The sequence below is a fragment of the Vipera berus genome, assembly GCF_964194415.1.
Source record: "Vipera berus genome assembly, chromosome: 1".
Classification (NCBI taxonomy): domain Eukaryota; kingdom Metazoa; phylum Chordata; class Lepidosauria; order Squamata; family Viperidae; genus Vipera; species Vipera berus.
In genome coordinates, this window is record NC_138202.1 from 129,904,311 (window position 1) to 129,931,327 (window position 27,017).

Genomic DNA, 27,017 nt, shown 5'->3' on the forward strand with positions numbered 1-27,017 from the left:
CTGGTCACAACAAGAAGTAACTACAAAATCCTTCCGTATTAGGCATCTCATGTCATTATACCTTTTTATCATGGCAGTTTCTAGTTGCCAGGTGCAAGAAACTGATTATTTATTTATTTATTTATTTATTTTAATCCCATTTATATCCGCCCTTCTCCGAAGACTCAGGGTGGCTTACAATTTAAGCACAAATTATTGCATTAGGCAACACAGAAGTGGATTTCAGTTTACATTAATGACTAGGACTTGATTCTACAATAGATAGCAGTTGTATGACTATAATTCATTCCAATTCCCAAGACGTGGGAGTTCTTCCTTTTTTTTCAAGTTCTTGAAGGAGAAATTCGAGGGGCTTATAACCTTCAAGAGCGGAGAAAAGCTTTGCTGACGTCATTCTCTTAGATTAAATAACTGCAGCTTTTTTTCACTCAGTTGGATGCGCATTGTGCTTAAAACAATAACAGTACCCACAATTTTTTTTCTCTCACCTAAACTTTTTAGGTTACTAGTGAGGTAATGTTTTTGAGTCTTCAACTGCACTGGAGAAATACTTAGAAAAGCTGCTTTTTACACTGACATGTAAGAAGATGCAAAGTTTTCCCTTCTGAGTTTATAGTACTGGAACTGCATAGAAGTCTTATCTTCTCCAAAAATTAAAAGATATAGCTTCCTCTGTAGAGTCCTTGGTGTATAGCATGTTACAAATAGAACATTTGAACATCTTGGTCCAAATACATTTTTGAAGGACTTCATTTTATCCTGAGTTTTTATTGTAATACAGGTAATCCTTGACTTACTACTATTCATTTAGTGACTGTTCAAAGTTAAATGTCACTGATGAAAGTGACCTATGACCATTTTTCTCATGATCAATGCAGCATCCCCATGATCACATGATCATAATCCAGATGCTTGGCAACTGACTCATATGTATGTTGGTTGCAGTGTCCGGGGTCATGTAATCACCTTTTACAACCTTCTGACAAGTGAAGTCAATGGAGAAGCCACAATCATTTAACTTAATGTTACTAACTTAACAACTGCCATGATTCACCTAACAACTATGGCAAGAAAGGCCATAAAATGGGGTAGAACTGTATTACTTAGCAATGGAAATTTTGGGCTAAGTTGTGGCTATAACTAGGACTACCTTTAATATGGCTGAAAAATATGTGAATTATGAGATGTGGCAAAATATATACATATAATTAATCTGTGTCTTTGAAGATTTTTGATCTCAGACATCCCCATAATTTATTTGCTTATGTTTAACCAACCTTTTTATTCTATGAAGTGTAAGGAGAGCTTCCAGCTTGCTGCAGTTTTGCATCTAGCTCATACGTATATACCATTATCACAATCACTTAACCAGAATCCAACAGTGGATGAAACAAAAGTAAAACAGTTTGGGACTAAGTCATTGATATGATCAAAGTTGTCTGCTTTCCCAGACAGTGGAACAGAACTTCCACTGTTCATAGAAACGGAATCAAACTGGCCTGATAATAACAACTGTACATAAAACAAATCAAATTGCCTGAGTACTTTGTCAAATAGAGAATGATAATATTAAAATATTCTTGCCTCATAAAAATACAGTCAGGCGTGAACTCCCATCTAGCTCACTGGCTTCTTGTTCAAGTTCCATTCTTTTCAGTAGACTTCCCAATATTGTCCCAGAACTGCATCCCATTCCCCAGGATCGGGACCCACCTACCTATATCAAAAGGCAAAAGGTCTTATTGCCTGTATTCATACAAAACAAACAAGTCACAATTGGCTTAGCTTGTTGGATGAACGTAGCCCTTATGGTTTATATACTTATTTATTTATTTATTTATTTAGATTTATATACCGCCCTTTCCCGAAGGACTCAGGGCGGTTTACAGGGCATTTAAAAAACGTTAAAACAAAATTAAAAGAGATTAAATAGAACCCTGAGAAAATTAAAACCCAGTTAAAATTAAAATTAAAAATATTCTCAGCCTGGGCCAGAGAGCTCGAAGAGCCAGGTCTTCAGGTCCTGGCGGAATGAACGGAGGTTGGGGGCAGTCCTAAGCTCCGCAGGCAGCTGGTTCCACAGGGCAGGCGCACTCACTGAGAAGGCCCTACCCCTGGGTGTTACCCGCCGGCAGTCTTTAACCAGCGGCACCCTGAGGAGACCCTCCCTGTGGGAGCGCACTGGACGAAGGGAACTTGATGCTGGCAGCAGGTGTTCCCTCAAATATCCCGGACCCTCGCCATTTGGGGCTTTATAGGTCATCACCAGCACCTATACAGCACCTTACAATTTCATGCAGTGTTTCCCAATTTTAACCATCTTAAAATGGTGTGGTTAGAGTGGCTTGCATAAATGTAGAATCTAGACAAGTACAGTTCATTCAGCAATGTGATTAACAACAATGAACTCAGCTATTATCTCCTGTCAGCAGCTAACTAGATTTAAAAACTCTCCCTAGCTTCAGGCAAGTCTTTAAATAGTAAGTAAATGGAAGCTGTTTTACAAGCTCCATGTATTTATGGGAGGGGAGAAATGGATGGGAAGGAAATGCTTCTCTCACTAATCTCTGATTCTTCCCTTTTAAAAAAAAACCCTCTTGTATCAGAAATAGCTTCAAGTGATTCCTTTAGAAACTATCTGGAAGTTTTACCAATGAATAGGAATGTGACAAGAATATGGCTGGATTTACACATTATCAGCTTTGGGTATTTAACCATAATTAACTAAGACATAATTGATAGGGTTCATAAAGCATGCTAAAGCCAAGACCAAGCAATCTACTTACAGCTTGACATGACCTATGAACCCAATAGGTAGCCTTGGCAAGCTCATTATTGTGATTTCCCTCCTTATTCGGGGTGTACCCTGTCATATGGCGTTCTGCAGCCTTCAAACTTACTGAACCCTTGGACCCCAGATTTTCCATCACTGTTTTTCAAAAATGTCCAGAGTTCTGAACTTAATGTCCAGTTGTTTGAAACAATGATAATGATGATGATAATAATAATGTTTGAAAGGACCTTGGAGATCATCTAGTCCAGCCCCCTGCTCAGGCAGGAAACCCTATACCATTTCAGACAAATGGCTGTCCAGTCTCTTCTTAAAAACTTTCATTGTTGGAGCATTTACCGCTTCTGGAGGCAGGTTGTTCCACTGATTAATTGTTCTAACTGTCAGGAAGTTTCTCCTTAGTTCTAGGTTGCTTCTCTCCTTGACTAGTTTCCATCCGTTGCTTCTTGTCCTGCCTTCAAGTGCTTTGGAGAATAGCTTGACTCCCTCTTCTTTGTGGCAGCCCCTGAGATATTGGAACACGGCTATCATGTCACCCCTCACCCTTCTCTTCGTTAAACTACACATACCCAATTCCAGCAACCATTCCTCCAGTCCCCTAATCATCTTTGTTGCTCTTCTCTTACTCTTTCTAGAGTCTCAATATCTTTTTTACATCATTGTGTCCAAAACTGGATGCAGTATTCCAAGTGTGGCCTTACCAAGGCATTGTAAAGTGGTATTAACACTTCACGTGATCTTGATTCTATCCCTCTGTTAATGCAGCCTAGCATTGTGTTGGGTTTTTTGGCAGGTGCAGCACACTGCTGGCTCATATTTAAGTGATTGTCCACCAGGACTTCAAGATCCCTCTCACAATTACTACTATTGAGCAAGGTACCACCTATACTATTCTTGTACATTTGGGTTTTCTTGCCTAAATGTAGAACCTTATTTTTTCACCATTGAATTTCATTTTGTTAGATAGCACCCAATATTCAAGTCTGTCCAGATCCTCCTGTATCTTAAGCCTGTCTTCTGGAGTGTTGGCTTCTTTATATCATACCTAGGATTACTAGGGCATGTTTGTTTTTTTGCCTAATTGAATTGGTGAAATTTTATTTCTTGCCCTACATCGCTATGGCAAAAATATATCACATATGGGGTGTCTGCCTATCAGGTACTTTTACAAATTGAAGTTCATAATACACTAGTAAAGTTGGAAGATCCAAATGGTAATAATAATGAGGGAGATCATAATTTATTCAATTTCTGTGTGTCATATACTGTACCTGTTAAGAACACCAAAGCCTTCATAAGACTGGCGACCTTACTCTAAATATATTTCATCATTCTCCCAGTCTTAACAATTGTGCTACTTATACCAATTCTAAAAGTGCTGTTTTGTAAAGTAAATCCTACTGTCAGGACCCACCTCAATCCACATCTTAGGAAATAAGAACTCTTGGATGCAAGTTTAGTCCAAAAGGAAAATGTTTACTAGGATGGAATCGATTGTGGCAATACAAGACGGAATCTAACAAAGTTACATTTCAATCCTATATAAAGCATTCCCATTTCAGCCCCCCCCCCATCCATTTGGTCAGATGTCAGGCCCTTCCATGGGAAAGGGAACTCTCCTTGGTTTTATGGTTATTGCTTCCTTTTTTGTTCAAATGTTCCCTGTTGTTTGAAGATGCCTAAAGTCTATCCTCTCCCCCCCCCCCTTCGGAGAGATGGCAGAATCCCCAGAATAAGCACATTGTTCTACCTATACATTTATGAAATGTGATATAAATGGATTCTGACACCTACAGAGCCTTATGAATATATTTTTTGTAAGTTAAGACTTTGTACACCTTTTAGTTCAATGAGCAGAATTGTCAACATGCACTCTCCTTGTCAGAAGCTGAAGAACAAATAATGAGACTACATTCCATCCATTTGCTATGGAAACTATGTTTGGTTAAATATAAGGTGCCTGGCTTTTGCTCATGCACTTAGCTGGCAATATCTATGCATTTAAAACCTCAGCTGCCCTACAGACTAAAGCAGCAAATCAATTTCTTTCCAAGCCTTGAAGTTTATTTCAAAATCTGGCTTGAGCAATAATAATATATTAATTATTGTTGGTTTTACAATTGCCAGAAGAATGCAGTTTTTCCAGACAAAGATAACTATGTGTTCAGTAAGATTAATATTCTACATTAGAACAACACAACAAACGCTAAAGCAAAGCAAGTCTAATGTCAACGCTTGAGCAATCCGGTTCTGTATTAGCATCTTGACACTGTGAAAAAATGGGATGACTTGAGAATATATCAGGACTTGTGAACCTGTGGCCTTTATTTATTAATACAATGTAAAACAGTTGTATAGTCACCTATCTTAAAACCAATTCTGGGCAGTTTATATGTAATAAAACAATATATTATAATCATAAAACAACTCCCCCTTCTTAAAAAAATAGAAAAATGTAGTATCACAACACTCTTTTCTGTTGGAAGCCCACATTCTCATCTCACTTCACCCTGACTTCATCCTATCCCAGTGCTTGGAGGAAGAATATTCTCTAGAAGACTAAAAAGATGAAGGCCTGAAAGGACACACTTCCAAGAATACACAAGATGCCAATGTGTTTAAGAGAAGGGATCTTAAACATGGATATAGCTGAATTACAAGTACTAGCATCTTGTTACCCTTTATTTGCTTGGCTATTGAAAATGCAGTTCAGTGATATCTGGAAGGCCACATTAAATTACTGTCCTGATGAAAGTGGAATGCTCAAATTAGCAGCTTTCTGTGATATTAAATGCCTTCTCTGTTGTTGCTTCTGTTAAGTATTGCCTCAGAAATCCAAATGGGCCTGACCCCGTTGGATTTTTGCAGGCCTCTGAAAACTTGGATGTTCCACAGGGATCTGGGCCAGGAGGTTAAGTAAGCCCCACTGTCTAATTGCATTGAATTGAAGACAAGTGTTTTTTTGATCCCAGGCACATGTTATTGTTTTTACATATTGCTTTTATGACTTCTACTGAGTTATTTTTAATCCCTGTATGCTGCCCAAAATCACCTTTATGAGATGTATGGCTGTGCAAAGGCTGGATTCAGAAATTATCTTTCAAAACTGATAGGCTCTGTTCACTCCCAAAAGGATCTAGAGGCAGTGGGGGAAGAACAGGTAGATGGTGAATAACTTTCACTATTTTCCCCTTTTCCCTATAACTCCTTAGAACACCACCTGAGGCACAACACTCTGAAACAGCATGACAGAGGAAGTCTCTGGCTTGCAAAGGAAAAAGAGCAAGAAAACTTAGGCTCTCTTTTTTTCTTCTCCAACATGCATATTGTGAGTGCAGTTCAACTTTACATTAATCCATTATCAGAAGTTTGGCCAAATCACCAAACATAAGGCTTCATTGTTCATCATTTAACTGTTTTCATAAAGGACCACTGGCATTCTTCAGCTTAAAATCTATATTGCAATTGTAATTATAAACTACATTTCACATCATAGAATGTGTTATTACACTGAGAAAATGCAAAGGTTTTGATGGTAAAGATTTGTTTCTACTGCAAATGAAAAACAGCACTATATTGATGTAAAATAAATGAAATATTGGTGGAGTGAAATATGCTGCCCCCTGGTGTATCAACAAGTTAAAGGATGGAGACTAGTTTTCCTTTCTAAACATCTGCACACTTTTTAGATTAGTACGTTTTAGAACTGGGTACATAGAAAAAAAAATTGACATACAGGCCAATGAAATCTAATAAAAGTTAATGAGAATGAGAATCTCCAAACCAGCTCTCGGAGTGTTCATTATACTGAATATAATGTAATTAATTTATATTTGCGTTGTCAATTCTTCACATCAGTTACAGATTCACCTTTTTATAAACTTCCAAAACGTAAACCTTTTACTCATACTTTCTAAGTAAGACATCTTGATATGATTGCTTTTAAAAAGGGTTTTAATAGGAGTCCTGCAGATGGCAATACTGGAAACTTTTCCATAGTACAACTAGATTATGTACAGGTGAATAATGTACAAGTGAAAGGATTTCTCATGTCTGATTATGCAAACTTATTCGGCATTCTGTGTTTGTGACATGAAATAAATCTGTTAAGTACAATGTAGCAGCTCTAAGTCAGATAAAAAGATTAGTTCCAGTAGTTACCCAATCTAAGCTAAGATGCTGCAATGATAACAGGCATCAAAACAAAATAGTACGTCATATGCAAGAAAATCTAATAACCTACAGATAATGCTAAAACATTTAGATTCCCTAATGTTACTCATTACAAAACTTTAATAGCAATAGCGTGGGTGGCTTTAAGAATGCATTGTCAACATAATTGGTTGTGAAGTAAGAACTTCTAAATGTTCAACTGGATGGGTGGGATGAATTTTCCTGTTGGCCATGTACACTGGGAAGTCTGAACTGTGGCCTCTATCAAAAACTAGGGATATTTACCATTAAAAGACTCATAATAATAATGAATTGCCAATTTGGATAATGGTGGGCAGATCATGATGCAATTGTCAATGATTAAGAGAAATCTTGGAATCATGCTTGATAAAGATGTCTATCATTAAAAAAGACAGTGAAACTGCCCATGTTCACTTATATAAATTTGTGGTGTGACAGCATTTGGAATATTATCTATTTCTATTTCTGCACTTCAATAATTATTGTGAAGCTGGAAAAGGGCAAGCAATGTAAAGAACAGCTCCTATATAAGGAAAAATTACAGACAGAAAGAAGGCAGGTAAGGGATACAATAGAAAATATGTCATTTTCAAAGGGGACTAGACAAATTCACAGAGCAATATCCCACTAACTACAGTCATGGCCGAAATTGTTGGCACCCCAGAAATTTTTCCAGAAAATCAAGTATTTCTCACAGAAAGGTATTGCAGGAACACATGTTTTGCTATACACAGGTTTATTCCCTTTGTGTGTATTGGAACACAACAAAAAAAGGGAGGAAAAAAAGCAAATTGGACATAATGTCAAACAAAACTCCAAAAATGGGCTGGACAAAATTATTGGCACCCTTTCAAAATTGTATCTGCAGCATACTTGTAATATAAATTTGTAATTTATTAAACTTAATACTCTAAATTCTAGATTTTGATTTACAGACTGTATTTTTAATTTTTGTTGTTTTTTATATTTCAAGCTATCTTGTTTAATCATCTACATTACATTGTCATACCAGTTTTTAGTTTTAATATCAAAAGTATGTACAATTTTACACTTGAATCTTTAGTATTAGTTTTATAATTTTGTAATAGTAATCCCTATAATTTTATTAATATGTTATTCTTTATCTTGAAGTCTTACTCCTGCAATGGAATTTTATATATGAGCAAAGCAAAAGATTGGTAAGGAAAGTTTTCAATTTCAGCTCTAATTCAGCCCTAGCCCACTGTGAATGGATTGTGGAAACTGCAAAACAAAATCTCAAAGATTAAAGTCTATTTTTTCCTCAGCTTTTATTTATTCTTAAGCATTATCAAGAACCAGGAAAAGACTCTCAATGACTAATTTTCAATATTTCTAAGATTGATTCAAGACCCTTCTCAAGTCTGAGCTGTGTTACTCAGTACAGATAGTTCTTTAGTGACCCTGTGAAGTTACAACAGCACTGAAAAAAATGGTTTTTTACCCATACGACCATTGCAGCATCCCACAGTAACGTGATTCAAATTTGGATGCTTGGCAACTGACTCATATTTATGATAGTTGCGGTGTCCTGCCAAGCAAAGTCAATGGGGAAGCCAGATTCACGTAACAACTGTGTTACTAATTTAACAACTGCAGTGACTCACTTAACAACTGTGGCAAGAAAAGTCGTAAAGAGCAAAACTCACTTAACAAATGTCTCACTTAGCAACATAAATTTTGAGCTCAGTTCTGGTCATATGTCGTGGACTACCTGCACACAATAGGGAGGGGAAAGCACAGAACCTGGGAAATAATAACCACAGCGCCAGCAAAACTCCCTCATCCTGGAGGTTCGCCAAAGGCGAGCGCAAAGCTCAACTGGGGATGATGGGCTTCCTGGCAGCTCTACCGCAACCCACTTTTCCACAGCCATAACTGAAGCTGTAAAATAAAATAAAATAAAATCCGGGGGACGAGGGGACGGTAGCTAAGGCAGGTTGCAAGCTCCTGCGTATTTTCGCCACGCCGACATGGTGACCCACTCGCTACTCCCCGGTTTGCTGTGGACAGGAGGGAGGGAGAGTAGAAACCCACCAAATTGTCCGCCCCGCTTTTTGCGCATTTTTCACAACTAGCGCTCTCAGCTCGGACCGACCTCGAAGCGAGACACTCGTGCATCTCCGTCCGCCTCTCGAGGAAGCGGCTAGGCATCACGGCTTTCGTTACCACGCCATCCAAGAGCGAGTGCCTCTCATTGCCGCCCCCCCCGCCGCCGCCAGTACAGCAGAGCAAAACGCGCCGAAACCGAGAAAGGTCCCCGCTCTCTAGGCACAGCTGGCCGAGTCCAGCCTGAGGTGCGAGAGCGAGCGCAGGAAATCACACCGCGAAGCTCAACGAGAGCCTTTCCCAGCTATAAAAATTTCCCAGGCCTGCTGATCTGGGATCTTTTTCTCTTTGGTTGGAACCAAAACTGAGTAGAAGCAGCTCGGACTGGGGTTAGCCCTTCTCGGAGGGCTGCCTCGCGCGCTGCCCGGACAGCGAGGAAGATTTCTGTCCAGGGGCGGAGGACAACCACGCTGCCAGTCAGTGGGAAAGGCGAACCAGCCCTTTCGGGTTCGCAGCAGCAATAACAACAACCCGCTTCCCCGTGCCGCAGTCTTTCGGGGAAGGCAGCCCGGAGGACAGGCTCACGCGACGGCGACCAAGAAGGACCCTTTTCTGCGCTGAACGCGACGGGAGCGCGTGGCCGCACGTCTGCTTGTGCGCACGGTCCCAGGAGGCGCGAATCGTCGTCCAGGTGCGGGAGCCATGTCCGTCAGCCAGATGTTCATCGCCTTGCAGGGGGTGCTCACCGCCGACCAGGATATCCGCGAGGTAAGAGCAGGTGGGAGGGGCCCTGGGGCGCCCCCTTCCTGGCATCGGGACTGCAACTCCCAGGATTCCCGGCCGTGGCTGTGAATTTTGGGAATTGCAGTCCTTACCCGTCCGGAGACGGGGCGGATGCAGATAATGAATTATAAATGTTTCTGATCTCTTTGGAGGGTTCCCGGTGTCATTAGCTCAGTCATTCCAAAAGCATTGTAGCTTTGCTTCTTTCTTTCAGCTGCATATAGTTATTTATATTTGTATTTGTGTTATAATACAAATGCTGTTAAAAGTATTCCAAATTATTCTACCTTGAGATTAAAAGGGAAGTTGCACTTAATATGTTGAAGCTAATCTGCACAGAACAACATTTGACTCAAGTAACTGCAGCCCCACATTTCTTTGATAATACAGGGAGTGCAGAATTATTAGGCAAGTTGTATTTTTGAGGATTAATTTTATTATTGAACAACAACCATGTTCTCAATGAACCCAAAAAACTCATTAATATCAAAGCTGAATATTTTTGGAAGTAGTTTTTAGTTTGTTTTTAGTTATAGCTATTTTAGGGGGATATCTGTGTGTGCAGGTGACTATTACTGTGCATAATTATTAGGCAACCTAACAAAAAACAAATATATACCCATTTCAATTATTTATTTTTACCAGTGAAACCAATATAACATCTCAACATTCACAAATATACATTTCTGACATTCAAAAACATAACAAAAACAAATCAGTGACCAATATAGCCACCTTTCTTTGCAAGGACACTCAAAAGCCTGCCATCCATGGATTCTGTCAGTGTTTTGATCTGTTCACCATCAACATTGCGTGCAGCAGCAACCACAGCCTCCCAGACACTGTTCAGAGAGGTGTACTGTTTTCCCTCCTTGTAAATCTCACATTTGATGATGGACCACAGGTTCTCAATGGGGTTCAGATCAGGTGAACAAGGAGGCCATGTCATTAGATTTCCTTCTTTTATACCCTTTCTTGCCAGCCACGCTGTGGAGTACTTGGACGCGTGTGATGGAACATTGTCCTGCATGAAAATCATGTTTTTCTTGAAGGATGCAGACTTCTTCCTGTACCACTGCTTGAAGAAGGTGTCTTCCAGAAACTGGCAGTAGGACTGGGAGTTGAGCTTGACTCCATCCTCAACCCGAAAAGGCCCCACAAGCTCATCTTTGATGATACCAGCCCAAACCAGTACTCCACCTCCACCTTGCTGGCGTCTGAGTCGGACTGGAGCTCTCTGCCCTTTACCAATCCAGCCACGGGCCCATCCATCTGGCCCATCAAGACTCACTCTCATTTCATCAGTCCATAAAACCTTAGAAAAATCAGTCTTGAGATATTTCTTGGCCCAGTCTTGACGTTTCAGCTTGTGTGTCTTGTTCAGTGGTGGTCGTCTTTCAGCCTTTCTTACCTTGGCCATGTCTCTGAGTATTGCACACCTTGTGCTTTTTGGCACTCCAGTGATCTTGCAGCTCTGAAATATGGCCAAACTGGTGGCAAGTGGCATCTTGGCAGCTGCACGCTTGACTTTTCTCAGTTCATGGGCAGTTATTTTGCGCCTTGGTTTCTCCACACGCTTCTTGCGACCCTGTTGACTATTTTGAATGAAACGCTTGATTGTTCGATGATCACGCTTCAGAAGCTTTGCAATTTTAAGAGTGCTGCATCCCTCTGCAAGATATCTCACTATTTTTGACTTTTCTGAGCCTGTCAAGTCCTTCTTTTGACCCATTTTGCCAAAGGAAAGGAAGTTGCCTAATAATTATGCACACCTGATACAGGGTGTTGATGTCATTAGACCACACCCCTTCTCATTACAGAGATGCACATCACCTAATATGCTTAATTGGTAGTAGGCTTTCGAGCCTATACAGCTTGGAGTAAGACAACATGCATAAAGAGGATGATGTGGTCAAAATACTCATTTGCCTAATAATTCTGCACTCCCTGTATATGTTACGTTCACTTGGTGTTTTTAAGTGGTCTTAGATGGTCAGAGATTCAAGCAAGTTGTACCTATTGAGAATGCATGTGTGTACACTTGTTATGATGTAGTGGTAATGATTCCCCAAATTCCAAAATAAATAACTTTCCTAACTGTAATTATAGAAACTGCTCCCAGCAAAACATTTTAGGCAGTCCAATAATGTGTGGCAATGATATATCAGAGGATTATTTTATACATTTAATTTAAAATGTATTGCAGCTCCTTTAGTGCTGGGGCAGCTTTATTTATTTTTTATTTATTTATTTTATTACATTTATATACCGCCCTTTCCCGAAGGACTCAGGGCGGTTTACAGGGTGATTAAAAAACCAAACTACAAAAGTTAAAACCAAATTTTAAAAAAAAAATTATATTTGCCCCTGCATAAATAAAACCCCAGTTAAAATAAAATTAATCCTCAGCCTGGGCCAGAGAGCTTGAAGAGCCAGGTCTTCAGGTCCCGGCGGAATGAACCGAGGTCGGGGGCAGTCCTCAGCTCCACTGGCAGCTGGTTCCAAACGGCAGGCGCCCCCACTGAGAAGGCCCTATCCCTGGGTGTCGTCCGCCGGCAATCTCTTACCGGCAGCACCCTGAGAAGACCCTCCCTGTGGGAGCGCACTGGACGAAGGGAACTTGATGCCGGCAGCAGGTGTTCCCTCAGATATCCCGGACCCAAGCCATTTAGGGCTTTATAGGTCATCATCAGCACCTTGAATCTCACCCGGAGGGCAACCGGAAGCCAATGCAGCTCGCGGAGTAGAGGTGTTACATGGGAGTATCGGGAAACCCCCATCACAACTCGCGCGGCCGCATTCTGCACCAGCTGAAGCCTCCGAGTGGTCCTCAAGGGCAGCCCCATGTAGAGAGCGTTGCAGTAGTCTAAACGGGAGGTCACAAGCGCATGAGTGACTGTGCGTAGGGCATCTCGGTCCAGATAGGGTCGCAACTGGCGCACCAGGCGAACCTGGGCAAAAGCCCCCCTGGTCACGGCTCCTATATGGTCTTCAAAATTGAGTCGTGAATCCAGGAGGACGCCCAAGTTGCGAGCCCTATCAACGGGGGGTAACACCTCACCCCCCATTGTTAGAGATGGAATAGTCTGGTTGACCCGAGATGCCGATATGCACAGCCACTCAGTCTTGGCGGGATTGAGACGAAGCCTGTTTCTCCCCATCCAGACCTGGACCGCCTCCAGGCACTGGGACATCACGGCGAGGGCATCGCTGGGTTGGTTCGGGGTGGAAAGAAAAAGTTGGGTATCATCAGCGTACTAATGAAGGAGGAACTATTATCAAACATCTTTGGCAGATTTACTGACCGCTGAAAAACAATTTCTCCACAATAGAGAAAAAATGTAAAAGCTAGATAATATCTTTATTAAGACCAGCAAAAATATCACAAGTGAGTGTGCCACATTTCTGTCCTCCAATAGTATTCATCAGGCAAAATTTTACAAAAAGCAGTAGAGGAGAAGCAAGGAAGTTAAAACACCTTTTTGAAGATTTTTTTTCCACAGAGGTTTTTCACTAAATGTGTTTTGTCTAGGTCAAAAATCACAAAAGCGCATAAATCCCCAACCTTATGTTTTCTGACGGACAATGTACATAGGCATCTTAAACTTAGGAAATAGCAAAAATAAAGAACATCAACAATAAAGATAGAAAGCAGTATTTTAAGGTTGGTTGATGCAATAGATACAAAGTCAAATAGATTGTATCATATTACAAGCAGTCTCCTCACTTACCAACTGCTTCATTTAGCAACTGTTTGAAGTTACATCTGTAAAAATAGCTTTGCAACTAATCCTAACATTTATGACTGTCACAGCATCCTGCAGTCATGTAATTGCTGTTCAGGTATTTTGCAACCAGCATGCATTTAGGACCATTGAAACAGCCAGATGGAAAATGAGGTGGTAAGCCCATTTGCAACCATGTAATTTTCTGCTTAATGGTCCTGGCGCTTAGGATGCAGTTGCTATTCGCAATTGTGGTCACTAAGCGAGGACTATGTGCTAGTTATGAAGGGAATTGGATCCTCAAAATATATTGGGCCTCTAAAAATATGTAAATTCTTTTCCTGTTGGAATAAGAAAATCAAATCATTTAATAGCTTTTGAAGGCATCCAGAAGTGGGTTGGGGGGAGACTTAGTTGTCTAAATTCCCATAAGAATATGCACGTGGATACTTCCATTTTACTCCCAGCTGAGGGTCTTTTATAACATGATTATACGTATAAGCCAAAATGTATCTTATTATCCCACATCCAAGGTTTTGTGTTGTATCTTCAAAGTGATTGGATTGCTTATGGTAAACCAGGTTTGGCCATAACATTAGAAAAAAAGACAAAATTACATTAATCTTGTTTGAAAAGGTTGTTGTTTTTAACAATCATGCTCAGAGAATTTATTATCAAATACAGGAGATTAGGAAAGTTGTTCAAGCTCTGGAGCAAACTGCCCGGGAAATTTTGACTGTGCTTCAAGGAGTCCACCAGGGTTCCGGATTTCAGGACAGTAAGTCCGCCTTTGTTTGTTGCATTCAGTATATCATGCTGTTGGGAAAGAATGGAAAATGTATTAATGCCACAAAAGTAGTCACCGCCAAGTAAGGTGGGGAATGTATTTTCTGACTCAAAATGGCCTTGCATTTGTTTGTCAGAAATATGGGGATGTATCTAACAGTAAAGTAATCCAGTTTAGATATTTAGCCAGTTAATAATTACTTTTTTTAAACAGAGAGTTAAATACCTGATACATCATTTGAATGGTGTGATAGCAAAATGTTTCTTAAGCCTTGAAAATTTAGGAGAGGCTGCAATTGGTTCCCAATGCCCTCTTCTAGTGTCCCGATTGTGTAGATGAATTTCAGTGCCTGGTAGTCGCTAAGAAACAGAAGTATGATTTTTCCTGATCATTTTTGGTAGAAATTTTTTTCAAGGTATATAAAAGTTCTTTTAGAATGAATATACCAATGTGCATAGAAACAGAAGCACATGCATCTCAAAAGCTGCTTCCTCAGAAATCCTACTCAGCCACTTTGGTGAGTCAGCATCTGCCTGCTGGGGTCCTTAGCCACTAAAAAGAGACAGAAAAAGGAAAAAAGCTGCCTGTTGCAGAAGGTTTAACTTCTCAGCTTAAGACATAAAAGGGCTAGACCAAAATTAGTCATCACTAATTTGTTTCATTTATTTGAGAATGGCTAATCTGGACCTATTTCTTTTAATTCTGAATTTGTTTTGTTTTTTCACAGCTCATGAGTTTACGCTTGAAGCATACAATTTCAATAGCTTTTTTAAAACTTGCTATTTTCTTTTAATTTCAGTACCAAAGAAATGTCAGAAAGCTCGAGAACACTTTAATACTGTTAAAATACATCTGGCTTCTCTGAAAACAAAGTTTCCTGCAGATCAATATTACAGGTTAGTGATTTCCTCCCTTCCCTTCCCTTCCCTCAGTACACATTTGACACAGGATAGATGTCAAAAGGGGGAAAAAAAGATCTGCTAAAAGGTAAAATTATTATTAGAGGGAGCTAATTCTGAACAATTATTTGCTGTATTAATCTTTAATGTTTGTATGTTAAATAATAAATGTCTTGCTGTGCAAGAAAAATTATTTGAGAAATAATTGTGGGTGGGTTATAGGTTAATAAGAATAATTTAGCATTCTGGGGCTAATCAGAATGTAACTTATTGCATTCAATAGAAGAGCAAGGTGCACGTATATTTTCCTATTGATGTTTGGTTATACAACCATTGAAACTTGGTAAGCATTACCCTGGTATCGTTAAAAATGCTCATAAAGTGCCTATATTTCAATCAGGTATTTTTCTGTACAGATTTCATGAACACTGGAGGTTTGTGCTCCAACGACTGGTGTTCTTAGCAACATTTGTTGTCTATCTGGAAACAGAAACCTTGGTGACACGGGAAGCTGTTACTGAAATTCTTGGAAGTAAGTTAATAAGACTTAGATCAGTGGTTCCCAACCTTTTCTATACCTCGTACCCCTAGAACACTTCTGATATATTCTCACACCCCTTACAAAGGTTCAAAATAACAGTAACAAATTATGCATATACACTATAATTTTGAAATGTCTAAACCCAAGTTTTCGCATCCCCTGGAATATCATCTTGCACCCCCAGGGGGTGTGAGCACCCCTGGTTGGGAACCCCCGACTTAGAGGAAGGCTTAACATGGCATTAGGAATCTCAAGTTTGTTAATTGCCAAAATAGTTTGCCTAATTATTTTTGAATTCATATATCTTTTTTTCTTTTCAGTTGAAGCTGAAAGAGAAAAAGGCTTTCATCTGGACATTGAGGATTATCTTTCTGGAGTATTGACTCTTGCAAGTGAGCTGGTACGTGGAATATTGTACAGCTACATTGCTTGCCTAATAGAAGAAAACAGCAAGTTAATGCACGGATAAAGTTAGTTTGGTCTCTTCTGGCCAGGTATTCTCTAGTTGGAAGAGGCAATCTCAAATGTTAGCTAAAAAATTCTGGGAAGTGTAAAATCTCAGTTTATTTGGAGGATAGCAAGAAGGTACACCTAAGTGGCACTATTTGTTTCCTTGTTGGTTGGTTGATTGATGTTGTTAGCCTTTCCTATTGTCTGATGGGCAAGATTTTAATTAGTAAAGTTTTTAGTTAAAAGGCTTTTGAGGTACTTTCCAAATACCTGGATTTCAAGTTCACGCTTTCTGAAAATAATTGGGGCTGCATATTTGTGTCCTATTAACATACAGGTATTACAGTGGAATTCCAGCGAGGCATAACAGGCTTCATTCTGTTTTATTTAATAGGCTAGGTTAGCAGTGAACAGTGTGACAGCTGGGGACTACTGTCGGCCACTCCGAATCTCTGTTTTCATCAATGAGTTGGATTCAGGATTCCGCCTGCTCAATTTGAAAAATGATTCCCTGAGGAAGCGCTATGATGGCCTCAAGTATGATGTCAAGAAAATAGAAGAGGTGGTTTATGACTTGTCAATCAGAGGACTCAGCAAAACAGCAACCGGAGGTGCTGGTGAGGAGAAATAGAAAAGGCCTCACTGAACTGCATTCAAGATTACCTCAGTAATGTGGCCAATGAAAGAGAAGCTTTAACTGAGCTCTCTAGTAGTAATGTAGAAGAACCATAAGCTACAAATTATGTTTTCCCCCAACTGAACACTTAGTATATGTCTGAAACTATTCTGTAAATGCCCATCTAGTGGAGTGTGTTTGCAGGATAAGTTACCATGATATAAGCCACATTTGTGAATTATGTCCTTTATTGTCTCATAGTCCTGAAATTCCAAACATGGAAATCAGTTGCTACTGTATTTTAGTATCAGGTTGAACTGAATCTTTCTGGACCTGTCCATAATTCACATTTAGTACAATAAATGCTCATTTTAAAATGAGCACTTGGTTTCAACATGTGTAAATATGTCTATCATGAAAATGAAAAGAGAATGCTTCATTTTCTAGTTAGATTGTGAGATTTCAGATTTAATGTAATCAGTTTAATAAGTAAACATGTTAGGAATTTATTTCTAAATGATCATTATATAATACACTGTATTCTGAAATAATCTGATTCTTAAACATTAGAAAGAACTGAACCATTCCTAATACATTTATATGCGTATTCTTAGTCTATATCCAGTTTTTTTACATTTTTGAGAACGTGAAAATGTGTGTGTGGTTTAGTAGAGGGCAAAGGGATATAAACAATTAATGTGCTTGGAATCTGCACTTTGAGTCAGGCCGTTAGCAGTCCATTTCATTTTAAGTGGTCCATTCAGTTTAAAACAAGGTTCTAAGTAGATCTTTAGCAAACAGGTAAGAGAAAATTGTCATCTAAATCTTCAAATTATGCTTATCTGAATGCAGGTTGTTTTTATTCAATTCGTTTCCAGCAAATAAGATCACAGCCTTAAAATAGTAAGATGCAGATGTTAAGCAAGCTGAGTTTATACTGTCACTCTGCTTTCTCTCCTATGTTAATATTTGATCGTCATCTTTGCTGTCATTCAGGCATAAACTACATACTGTTTCTGAAATGTACAGCAACATGTTTCTGTTGATCATTTTACATACACGTTTTATGTCATTCTTTCTCCATTGTCTTTTTTTTTTGAGAAAGATTATCTCCCAAAGAATTAAAAAAATGTACTGATATTAGCATCCTTGTTTATAATGTTTTTCCTTGTTCTGGTTGCTGTTTTTGAAATGTTCAATGGGAAGCAAAAACTTCCTTTGTTAAAATTGGTAAATAAAAATAGACATTTTTTTTAAACATGGCATATGCTTGTATGTCTGTGATTTATGCTTCATCCATGATAATGCCCATAAACACTCAAGAGTTTGATAATTTGTGTAATTAGAATGGAATTAGGAATTTGCTAATAATCCCAAATTCAGGATTCTGTGTGTCATTAATCACCCTTCAGTTATGCTAGGTTAATTAAATTTGTTAGAAAAGGTGCTCTTTGATTTTTACTATGTAATAACAGCTCTCCCCAGCTATAGCTAGACCAGGGGTAGGGAACCTTGGCTCTTTTATGACTTGTGGACTTTTAACTCCCAGAATACCTGAATGTGGCTGGTTCAGGAATTCCGGGTATTGAAGTTCACAAGTCGTAAAAGAGCTAAGGTTCCCTACCCCTGAGCTAGACTTATCAAGAGGGTTGCCAAATAATATATATATAGAGAGAGAGACAGCTTAATCTAAGGGGATATCACAGCACGATGTTATGTATTTTAACATATTTCTCAGATGTCTATTCAGTGATTTATTTAAAAGAAATCTTCCTTTCTTCCCCAGCCCTTTCTACAAATACCATGAAAAATTGACTAATTTTTTAAATTAACAATTTTAACATTTGTTAATTATTTATGGTTTTGATGGGTAAACTAAACAGATCTATTTGTACAGGAATCACCAGAATGTTAAATTCCATGATCAGAATGACAAATTGAAATGTCGGGCACTAAAGAGAATCCTTCAAATTTATAAAATGCTGGGCAAAAGAGTTACAGATTCTCAACGTACATTGTAGGAGGGCTGTATGGCCTCTGTGGCAGATGAAACAAAGTTTTTATTTTATTTATTTTATTTTAATTCCATTTATATCCCGCCCTTCTCCAAAGACTCAGGGCAGCTTACAAGCTTAGCAGTAGCCTTCACTCTATGTATATGCCTGCTTATTAGGGCTTTCACACACACACCCCAAGCGGCATTATTACAAAGTCAGCCCATGAATGTGTATGGTTTTCAATAGAATTTGTTAGTCAGGAAAGGTACTACCAAACTCTGAATTAATTTTGAAAAATTAAAACATGATTTGTTCTCTTTCATACTAGGATCCATTTAAGAGCTTTTGAGTAAAAAAAGCTTATATGATTGGTATCACAAAGTGCCAAAGATAATTATTTATTAATATGCAGAGAGACAGACAGATGGAGACAAGAGAGATTAATTCACATACAACACTGAATTGCAATGTGTATGATTTGAGTTTAATACTTTGTATTCAAGAAGCCACTGATTAATCCATGTGAAAATCCAATGCAACTAAATTCTTCTTGAACTTCTGTATCCACTCCCAATGTTTGTGCACTCAAATTCTTTTCCTTCAACAAGAATTTGTTACTAGAGACAAAACCAAGCTATCTGTATGTTGCCTACAAACCTGAACTGCAGATTTGTTTTAATTCTGTAGTTTTAGTCTAGCGCCAACAGAACATTGTCTGCAAAGAAGTAATTGAAAGAATGAGAAAAAGAGGTTTGAGACATTATAACAACAGCTAAATAGATTTGTTTGATACATCTGAATTCTTCAAATTCCTCAGAGTATGTTCTTATCCTAAGCATAGTTGGGTTTTATGAAGACTACTATTACTAACAACAGTACAATGGGTTTCCAGATAGGTCAGAAAGATTTGAAAGAAATCTTTGAAAGTATTATTGCCATGACTTAAAACACAAATTTATTAACCATCTTATGACATGGAACTACAGAAGTTAAAAATCTTTGGTTTAAATAAAAACGATTTATAAGTAGTCCTCATTTAGCAACCATTTGCAGTTACAACACTGATGAAAATGTAACTTTGCAGCCAATCATATTTATGGCCTTTTCAGGACTGTAAAGCAAAGGAAAGCTGAAATAAGATCATAAGCACAGTCACGCAGTTAGCAACCACTTTGCTTAAGAACCAAGTTGCTGTGATTACAAAATGGGGAGTTTTTTTCTCATTCAATCAGTCCAATTCTTGGAGACTGCCTGCCCTGGACCAATCTCTGCACTTTCCTTGGCAAGGTTTTTCAGAAGTGATTTGGCATTTCTTCCTTCCTAGGGCTGAGACAAAGGGACTGGCCCAAGGTCACCAAATTGGTTTTGTGCCTAAGGCTGGGTTTTAGCCTGATGTCTTAACCACTATTTATTTAGTGTACGGTATGGACTAGCAATATATATTAACATTTCATCTAGATTAATAAAACAATAAAATATGTTAAAAAGATCTGTGTTCAAATACTAGTGTCTACACCATCTAATCACGAGCACAGAATCATTTATATTAAAAAAAATCAGATACTGAATCGTTGTATCCTCTCAGATTACAGCCGGTCACATTGTGATCTACAGTTTGACGTGGGACCCCACAGTCACACTGAGGGGAGGATAGTAGGCCCCACTTATACAGAGTGTCCTGGCAGACGCCATGTGAGGTGTGAATCCTATTCAGGATTGTCCACTGCTGCAAGCAACCAAGCTCAGAGAGCACCAAAGATTCCACAATCCACAATTAAAATTCCTGGCTTGGCATTATGTATGATCAACCATTATTGCCACTTGGGATATTTTAAGATATAACCTTGTTTTAAAATCTTAGCTGATGTTAAGGAACTCCAAATAACTTAAAAATCCCAAATAAAGCTTACCTGATTTAGGATCTGGTTGAAGATGAAGAGGTTGAATTGATATGTATAACAGAGACATGGCTGGCCTATCCCAGTTGTGCTCACTTGAGTACCTCGTTCATCACCAGCACAAACGTGAAGTCAGGAGAAGGGGAGTTGCTGTGGTCCATTGGGGTTCCATCTCCCTCTCCATGTTCCCTGTCCAGTTGAGTATCAATACTGAATTTGCAGAAGCAATCAGGACAGATGGGGGATTCTGTTGGGAGTCTGCCATGCTGCTCATTAGTCTCCCTTCCTGAACTGACAGGAGCAAAATACTGTGTTTCCCCAAAGCCATAAAATAAGACTTAGCTTATTTTGGGTGGGTTCGGGCTAATATAAGCCCTACCCCAAGAAGTAAGCCCTACTTAAACCTGCCCACTGTCCCACCGTAGTTTTTTGGCAGGCCGTATCACGTATCTCCCCCCACCTTACCTGCTGCCAGTGCCACCACTGTGAGTTCAATTTTCCGGCTCAGACCCACTCCCCACGCGCTCGCAGCCTACTGGTACTGGCAAAAAGTAAGTCCTCCCCGAAAGTAAATCCTAGTGCTTACTTCAGAGCCCAAAAGAAAGTAAGACTGGGTCTTACTTTCAGGGAAACACGGTAGTATGTAGGAATGATCTTGGGAGACAGGGCAAAGAGACTTCGCCAAGGGAATGGTCAGATAAAAGGCAGCTGAGCCCAAAGCAGGAATGTGGGTGGGGCAAAAACAGTCCCTCCCTAGTTTGGGGGCTGTAAGGGGGAATGGAAGGAGGGAGAAAGAAGTACTTTCAGACTTGCAAGATTCTTTAATGTAGCTTTACAATAAAGTAGAATTAGCTTCTTTGGTTGTGTTCCCCATCTGGTGCACCTCACAAAGCTGGCAAATCTTGCAAGTCTCCTTTTCCCCAAAAGAGGAATTTTAGGAATGGTCTTTCCCCCAGGGAGTTCTGCAATCTGCCAAGCATCCAGCAGCAGCAGCAGCAGCACAGATGATCAACTTGCAGAATGCCACGATACAATTAACACAACAGCTGGGGCAGAATTTGCCTCAATTTGCAGCAGTACAATTTGTGGCTCAGCCAATCTTCCTGCATTCCCATGGGAGCTTGAGGGAGAAATTCAGAGGGAGCCAGGAATAATTCTGGACATTCACTGTTTATGTATTATGTCTATGGGAGGCAAGCTAGTGGAGTTTTCTACTGCTGAACGCACCAAAGTGACGTCTGCCAAGTTTGCTGAAGAAAGCAGCAGCTAAGTGGGCTGTACTGTTCAAACCGTGCTTTTAATTTTATCAAACATCATCATGTTGCTGCCAAGTTTGCATACTGTTTTTATTTTATATCTTATTGGATTTTATCTGTATATTTTTATTGAAATTTTATTTTCAGTGTGCTTTATTGCAAACTACCCAGAGAGTTTCAGCTACCGGACAGTTTACAAAATAGAAATAAATAAATGAGCTCTGTTTCTTCCTCTTTCCTGGTGATCATGCTTGAAATAGCTGGGAAGAAAGATAAGTATCACTAGGCGCAGGGGTAGGCAACCTCGGCTCTTTTAGGACTCATGGACTTCAATTCCCAGAATTCCTGAGTCAGCTATGCTGACTCAGGAATTCTGGGAGTTGAAGTCCATGAGTCCTAAAAGAGCCGAGGTTGCCTAACCCCTGCACTAGGGAGTGTAGAATGACAGATATTGAACAGCAAGCGTGCCAGAGAAGCATATGGAAACTCTGCAAAATAATTAAGAATAATTAAGAAAAAGGGATTATTAAAATGTATTAAATGTATTATTGAGTATTGTAAGATTCCTGTTGGATGAACATTGGGAAATACATATTTTTATGTAGCTAAGTCACCAACGACCCTAGGAGAGGTAACCGGACCTTATTAGCAGAAGACAGATCGGAACTAATTGATACGTACGGTATTGGATTGCTACAGTCGTTCTTTAATTCATTTACAAATAAGTCCACTAATGCTTAAAAAGAGGCTATTGCTTATCCACAGGATTCTACAGATGTTCAGGAACATTTGTGGGTGAATGTCAAATATGTTATTTGGCTTTCCTTCCATTTTACATATTACATGCATTCTGTGCAATGTAAAATTCAACAAACTGGCACCTACTTGGTCTTGAGAGCAAAAGAGGACAACTCATAGACTTTCATTATAAAACAAAACCCTCTCAGAAGCAAAAAAACAAAACAAAAAACCTCCTAAAGGTAGTATTTCCTGGGACAGCAAGCTAAAAGGTGAAAACAAGGACACTGTCTAAACATTCTCTCTTATTGGATTAATACTGCTCTACATTTGACCTGCATGTTAACCTATAACGCTATTATACATACAATGAAATCTCTATTACATGGTCCCAAGATGCCTTTCTGCAGCAAAGTCATGCAGGGTCACACAGCAAACATTCTTCATCTTATCTGCACAATATTAACAATATTAGTTCAATATTTCTTAGAGACCTGCTCCTTAGATCTGGGGCCAATGATACCCATTTACCATAGGGGAAGATTGTTATCCCCAGGAGGTCACAAACCTGAAAGGCCTGTCCTCTTCCACTCCACACACACATGTACACACACACATCTCCTCAGTCAAACAACATTGATTTTGTTTTCACTGCTGCTGAACCTATTTGCCAGAAGTGCAAAAACATTCCTGTACTTCAGAATCTGGATCTTGACCTGAAAACCTCACCTGGTTTCAGGGAGTCCTAGACTTACGACCACAATTGAGCCCAAAATGGCTGTTGTTAAGTGAGACATTTGTTCAGTGAGTGTTGCCCCATTTTGCAACCTTTCCTGCCACAGTTGTTAAGTGTATCCCTGCACTTCTTAAGTTAGTAACCACGGTTGTTAAGTGAATCTGGCTTCCCCATAGAGTTGGCTCGTCAGAAGGTCGCAAGAGGGGATCACGTGACCTTGGGACACAGCAACGGTCATAAATACGAGTCAGTTCCCAAGCAACTGAATTTTGAACATGAGATCATGAGAATGCTGCAAAGGTTGTAAGTGTTAAAAATGGTCACAAGTCACATTTTTCAGTGCCGTTGTAACTTTGAATGGTCACTAAACTAATTGTTGTAAATCGAGGACTACCTATACTTTTTAGGCCAGGGTCAAAAGCAGAATGCCCTCTCTTCATTTTACTCAGATGTGCTCCCCAACAACACATCTTTACTCAGTGATTGCAGGTAGTCCTCTACTTCTGACTGCAACAGGGACCAGAATTTTGATCATAAGTCATGACGGTCATAAGTCGAGGCACTCACATAACCAGACCCAATTTTACAGCCATTTTTATAGCAGTCATTAAATGAATCATGTGGTCCATAAGTCTGGAACCATTCTCCCATATGGGAGGAGGTTTTTTTGCCAGAAACTGGCAAAAACCATTGCAAATTGTGATCGTGTGATTGCAGGATGCTGCAATCAGTCGTAAATGTGAGCCAATCGCCCAGCATCTGAAATGTGGTCATGTAACCACAGGGGAAAGCAACATTTTACAACAGCCGAAAGTGCTTTATGGGGCCTAAAATCCTCCCTTCCAAGGCCATTGTTAACTCCAAACGGGTCATTAAACAACTGGTCATAAGTCGAGGAGTACCTGTATAGGAAATTACCAAGCAAGTAGTTTTCTTGCTTGCTTGCTACCAGCTCTATAAATGAGGGGTTGGTTCTCAATATGACAATAGGTACAGCAGTTTCACTTCCACAGAGCCTTTACTTTTTTTTATTCCTCCAGTGTTTTTCAAAAAGAGTGCAGGCCCAGGAAAGGAAGGCTAGAATTCTTAAACTGAGTTGATGGCAGTCCTAAAGAGAGAGAAAGTCAAGATTTCCCAAAAGTGTGCTTCTATGTGAACAGAACTGCTGAAGCTGAAAGAGAGGATTGGATCAGTGAAATCCCTAACTCTTCTCTGTTATTTAATCTCAAATTCCAGGGTGAGGATTCTGCAAACTAAGAATGCTGTAAGAGGATACTCTGCCTATGTGCGTATCCAGGTTAAGCTTCCACACTGAGGTTTCTAGGTTAGGGTCTAGGTGATAAGATCTGACAAGTTTAAATATGGGCTCCTTTTTTTTCTTCTAGGATTCAAAAACACTGGTTGTGGTTCACACCGCAGGCTTAACCTACCTCCTGCATTTATTCCACTTCCTGGGTTCTCACAACACATGGAACCATAAACTAGCCAATGGTCTGGGACTGGCTGCACGTTTTGCCAAGCCTGACCAAAGTTAAGACCCATGTTGCGTGAATACATACGTGCACTACGCCTTGGCCTTAGTTAAGCCTGCGGTGTGAAAATAGCACTACAAAGCACTTGTTAGAAAGTCCTTCTTAGTAGATAGTGGTCATAGGTAGCACCAAATGCTATTTGGATAGCTGAAGTTCATCCTTTGTGCAATTAGGCTGACAAGAGATATTCAAGCAGGCCTAGTGGAGTTTCAGAGCTCGGCCAAGCCATTCCTTGGGCAGCCCTTCTCATGACCTATTGTGAGATGCACTTATCATGATATTGGGCAAAGCGTTACGCCGCTTCTTCCAGGAGCCCAGCTCCCGAGAGTATCTCCTTATCTGCCTGAACCAGTGGTGAGTCCGTGCCTTGTCCCCATCTCGAAATATGAAGGATTCCCGCCTTATCTCAAGCAGTTCAAATGTGTCATCACAATCGGGATCCACAGAGACCACACAGTTGCTGAGTCTCAAGGGTTCCCTGAGCAAACTGAACTTCCCATTGTTCTTATCTCGGATAAGTACCAATACTGCATCTTTCACAGAGCCTGGCTCCCCTGGTTCAAAACTGGACTCAGATGCACGCCTGATATTGACCATCAGGAGAACTTGCATCTTCTGGAACTTTAACGTCTTGCTGCCCTTTTTCACCCACTGCCCATCAGGTGGCTGGGCCAGCTGCAAGGGTCCTTCCATCACAAACCGTGTTTCTTCCCGCAGCCAGCCCATCGTTTTGAGAGCGGTTTCCCTCATTTCAATGTTGATCACCTCTCTGTTCTTCTTACTGTCCTGGCGGAAGGAGCGCAGAGTCCACGAATTCCCTTCCTGCTTGGTTTTCATGTTGATGTGTTCCAGATGGGACTCGATGCGGCTTTTGGCCTCCAGCAGACTGCTGTAATCTGGGTGGTACTCCATAGTGGCTTTGATGATACGGCTCAGAAGAAGGGGATACTTTGTGACTCTCTGTAGTGGAGCTATGAGGAAGGACCTCAGATTCATGCGACGAAGGGCAGTGTTGTCATTCTGTGAAACATTGAGGAATATCCTGCAGACCATAGAAACAATAAATCATAACTTTTTTTTATACATACATACCAAAACTGTAGGAAAACCTGAAGGTGGAGTTAAAAGAGGGATCAGCCTAGAATTCCTATGTAGTCACAAGTGGACTACGTCCAAACCCTCCTTGAATTTCGTTGATCTTTATCTAACTCCTAGCAGGTGCTTTTAGCATTTTTCCACTCATCCTTCCGGATAATCGGTCAGTTTAATTGGACCCTCAGGTGTGGACCTTTCTTTCGTGCTGAACAAAAACATAATTATCTCTAGTGATCTTAACGATGCATTATGCTGGTGCTTGGTGGAACTGAATTATTTTTCCCCTCATCCTTCTGGATAATCAATCAGCCTATTTCAGAGTTTAATTTGTTATATTAACTATGCAGTATGGAATTTTTTTTTAAAAAAAGAGTTCTACTCAAAAAATGAATCTTACTATGAGTCATCTTTTAGATGAAACAAGGATTGAAATGTCAACCCTACTGATTCACTCCTACCAGAGATGCAAAGAAGCCCTACTGAGGCAAATTTCTTCATTTCTGCATAATGGCAGCATAGCAGTCTGGCCCAATTATTACCCAGACTTAGGCAGATGTTTTGGACAAGACAGCTGAATGCTGCATACGTTATCATCTTTATCATTGGTAAGTGCTGCCCATTATAACTATGAATGGAAGTTTAATTCCCCAGCATTAAACTTCCATTCATAGTTATAATGGGCAGCACTTACCAATGATAAAGATTTACTTAATCACAATTTGAATGGCCTTTGTACATGACAGAGGGCACCCCGTGATTTTACTAGCTTACTAAATTACTGTATCAGCTTTCCATGAGGGACTCTGGCAACCCCTGCCCTTTTGCACATCAGTTCCCTATTCTCGTTTTTCTAAAATATCTCACATATAGACATGAAAATGGAGAAATGTGTAAGGGCCAAGAGCATCTATT

At 39.8% G+C, this 27,017-nt stretch overlaps 1 protein-coding gene across 1 annotated transcript; it reads left to right on the forward strand.

The window, feature by feature from the left end:
* The first annotated feature begins 9,680 nt into the window (after positions 1-9,680).
* On the forward strand, positions 9,681-18,116 carry TSN (translin). The gene is made up of 6 exons (XM_081327181.1): positions 9,681-9,820; positions 14,245-14,338; positions 15,147-15,243; positions 15,663-15,778; positions 16,108-16,187; positions 16,632-18,116. The coding sequence occupies exons 1-6, from the start codon at positions 9,755-9,757 to the stop codon at positions 16,866-16,868; spliced, it is 690 nt and encodes a 229-aa protein (XP_081183307.1). The 5' UTR covers positions 9,681-9,754; the 3' UTR covers positions 16,869-18,116.
* The last annotated feature ends 8,901 nt before the right edge of the window (positions 18,117-27,017 follow it).

Coding starts and splice junctions, on each gene's coding strand:
- TSN (XM_081327181.1), top strand. CDS start 9,755: ATGTCCGTCAGCCAGATGTTCATCGCCTTGCAGGGGGTGCTCACCGCC. Junction 9,821..14,244: donor CCGACCAGGATATCCGCGAG/GTAAGAGCAGGT, acceptor TATCAAATACAG/GAGATTAGGAAAGTTGTTCA. Junction 15,779..16,107: donor TGTTACTGAAATTCTTGGAA/GTAAGTTAATAA, acceptor TTTTCTTTTCAG/TTGAAGCTGAAAGAGAAAAA.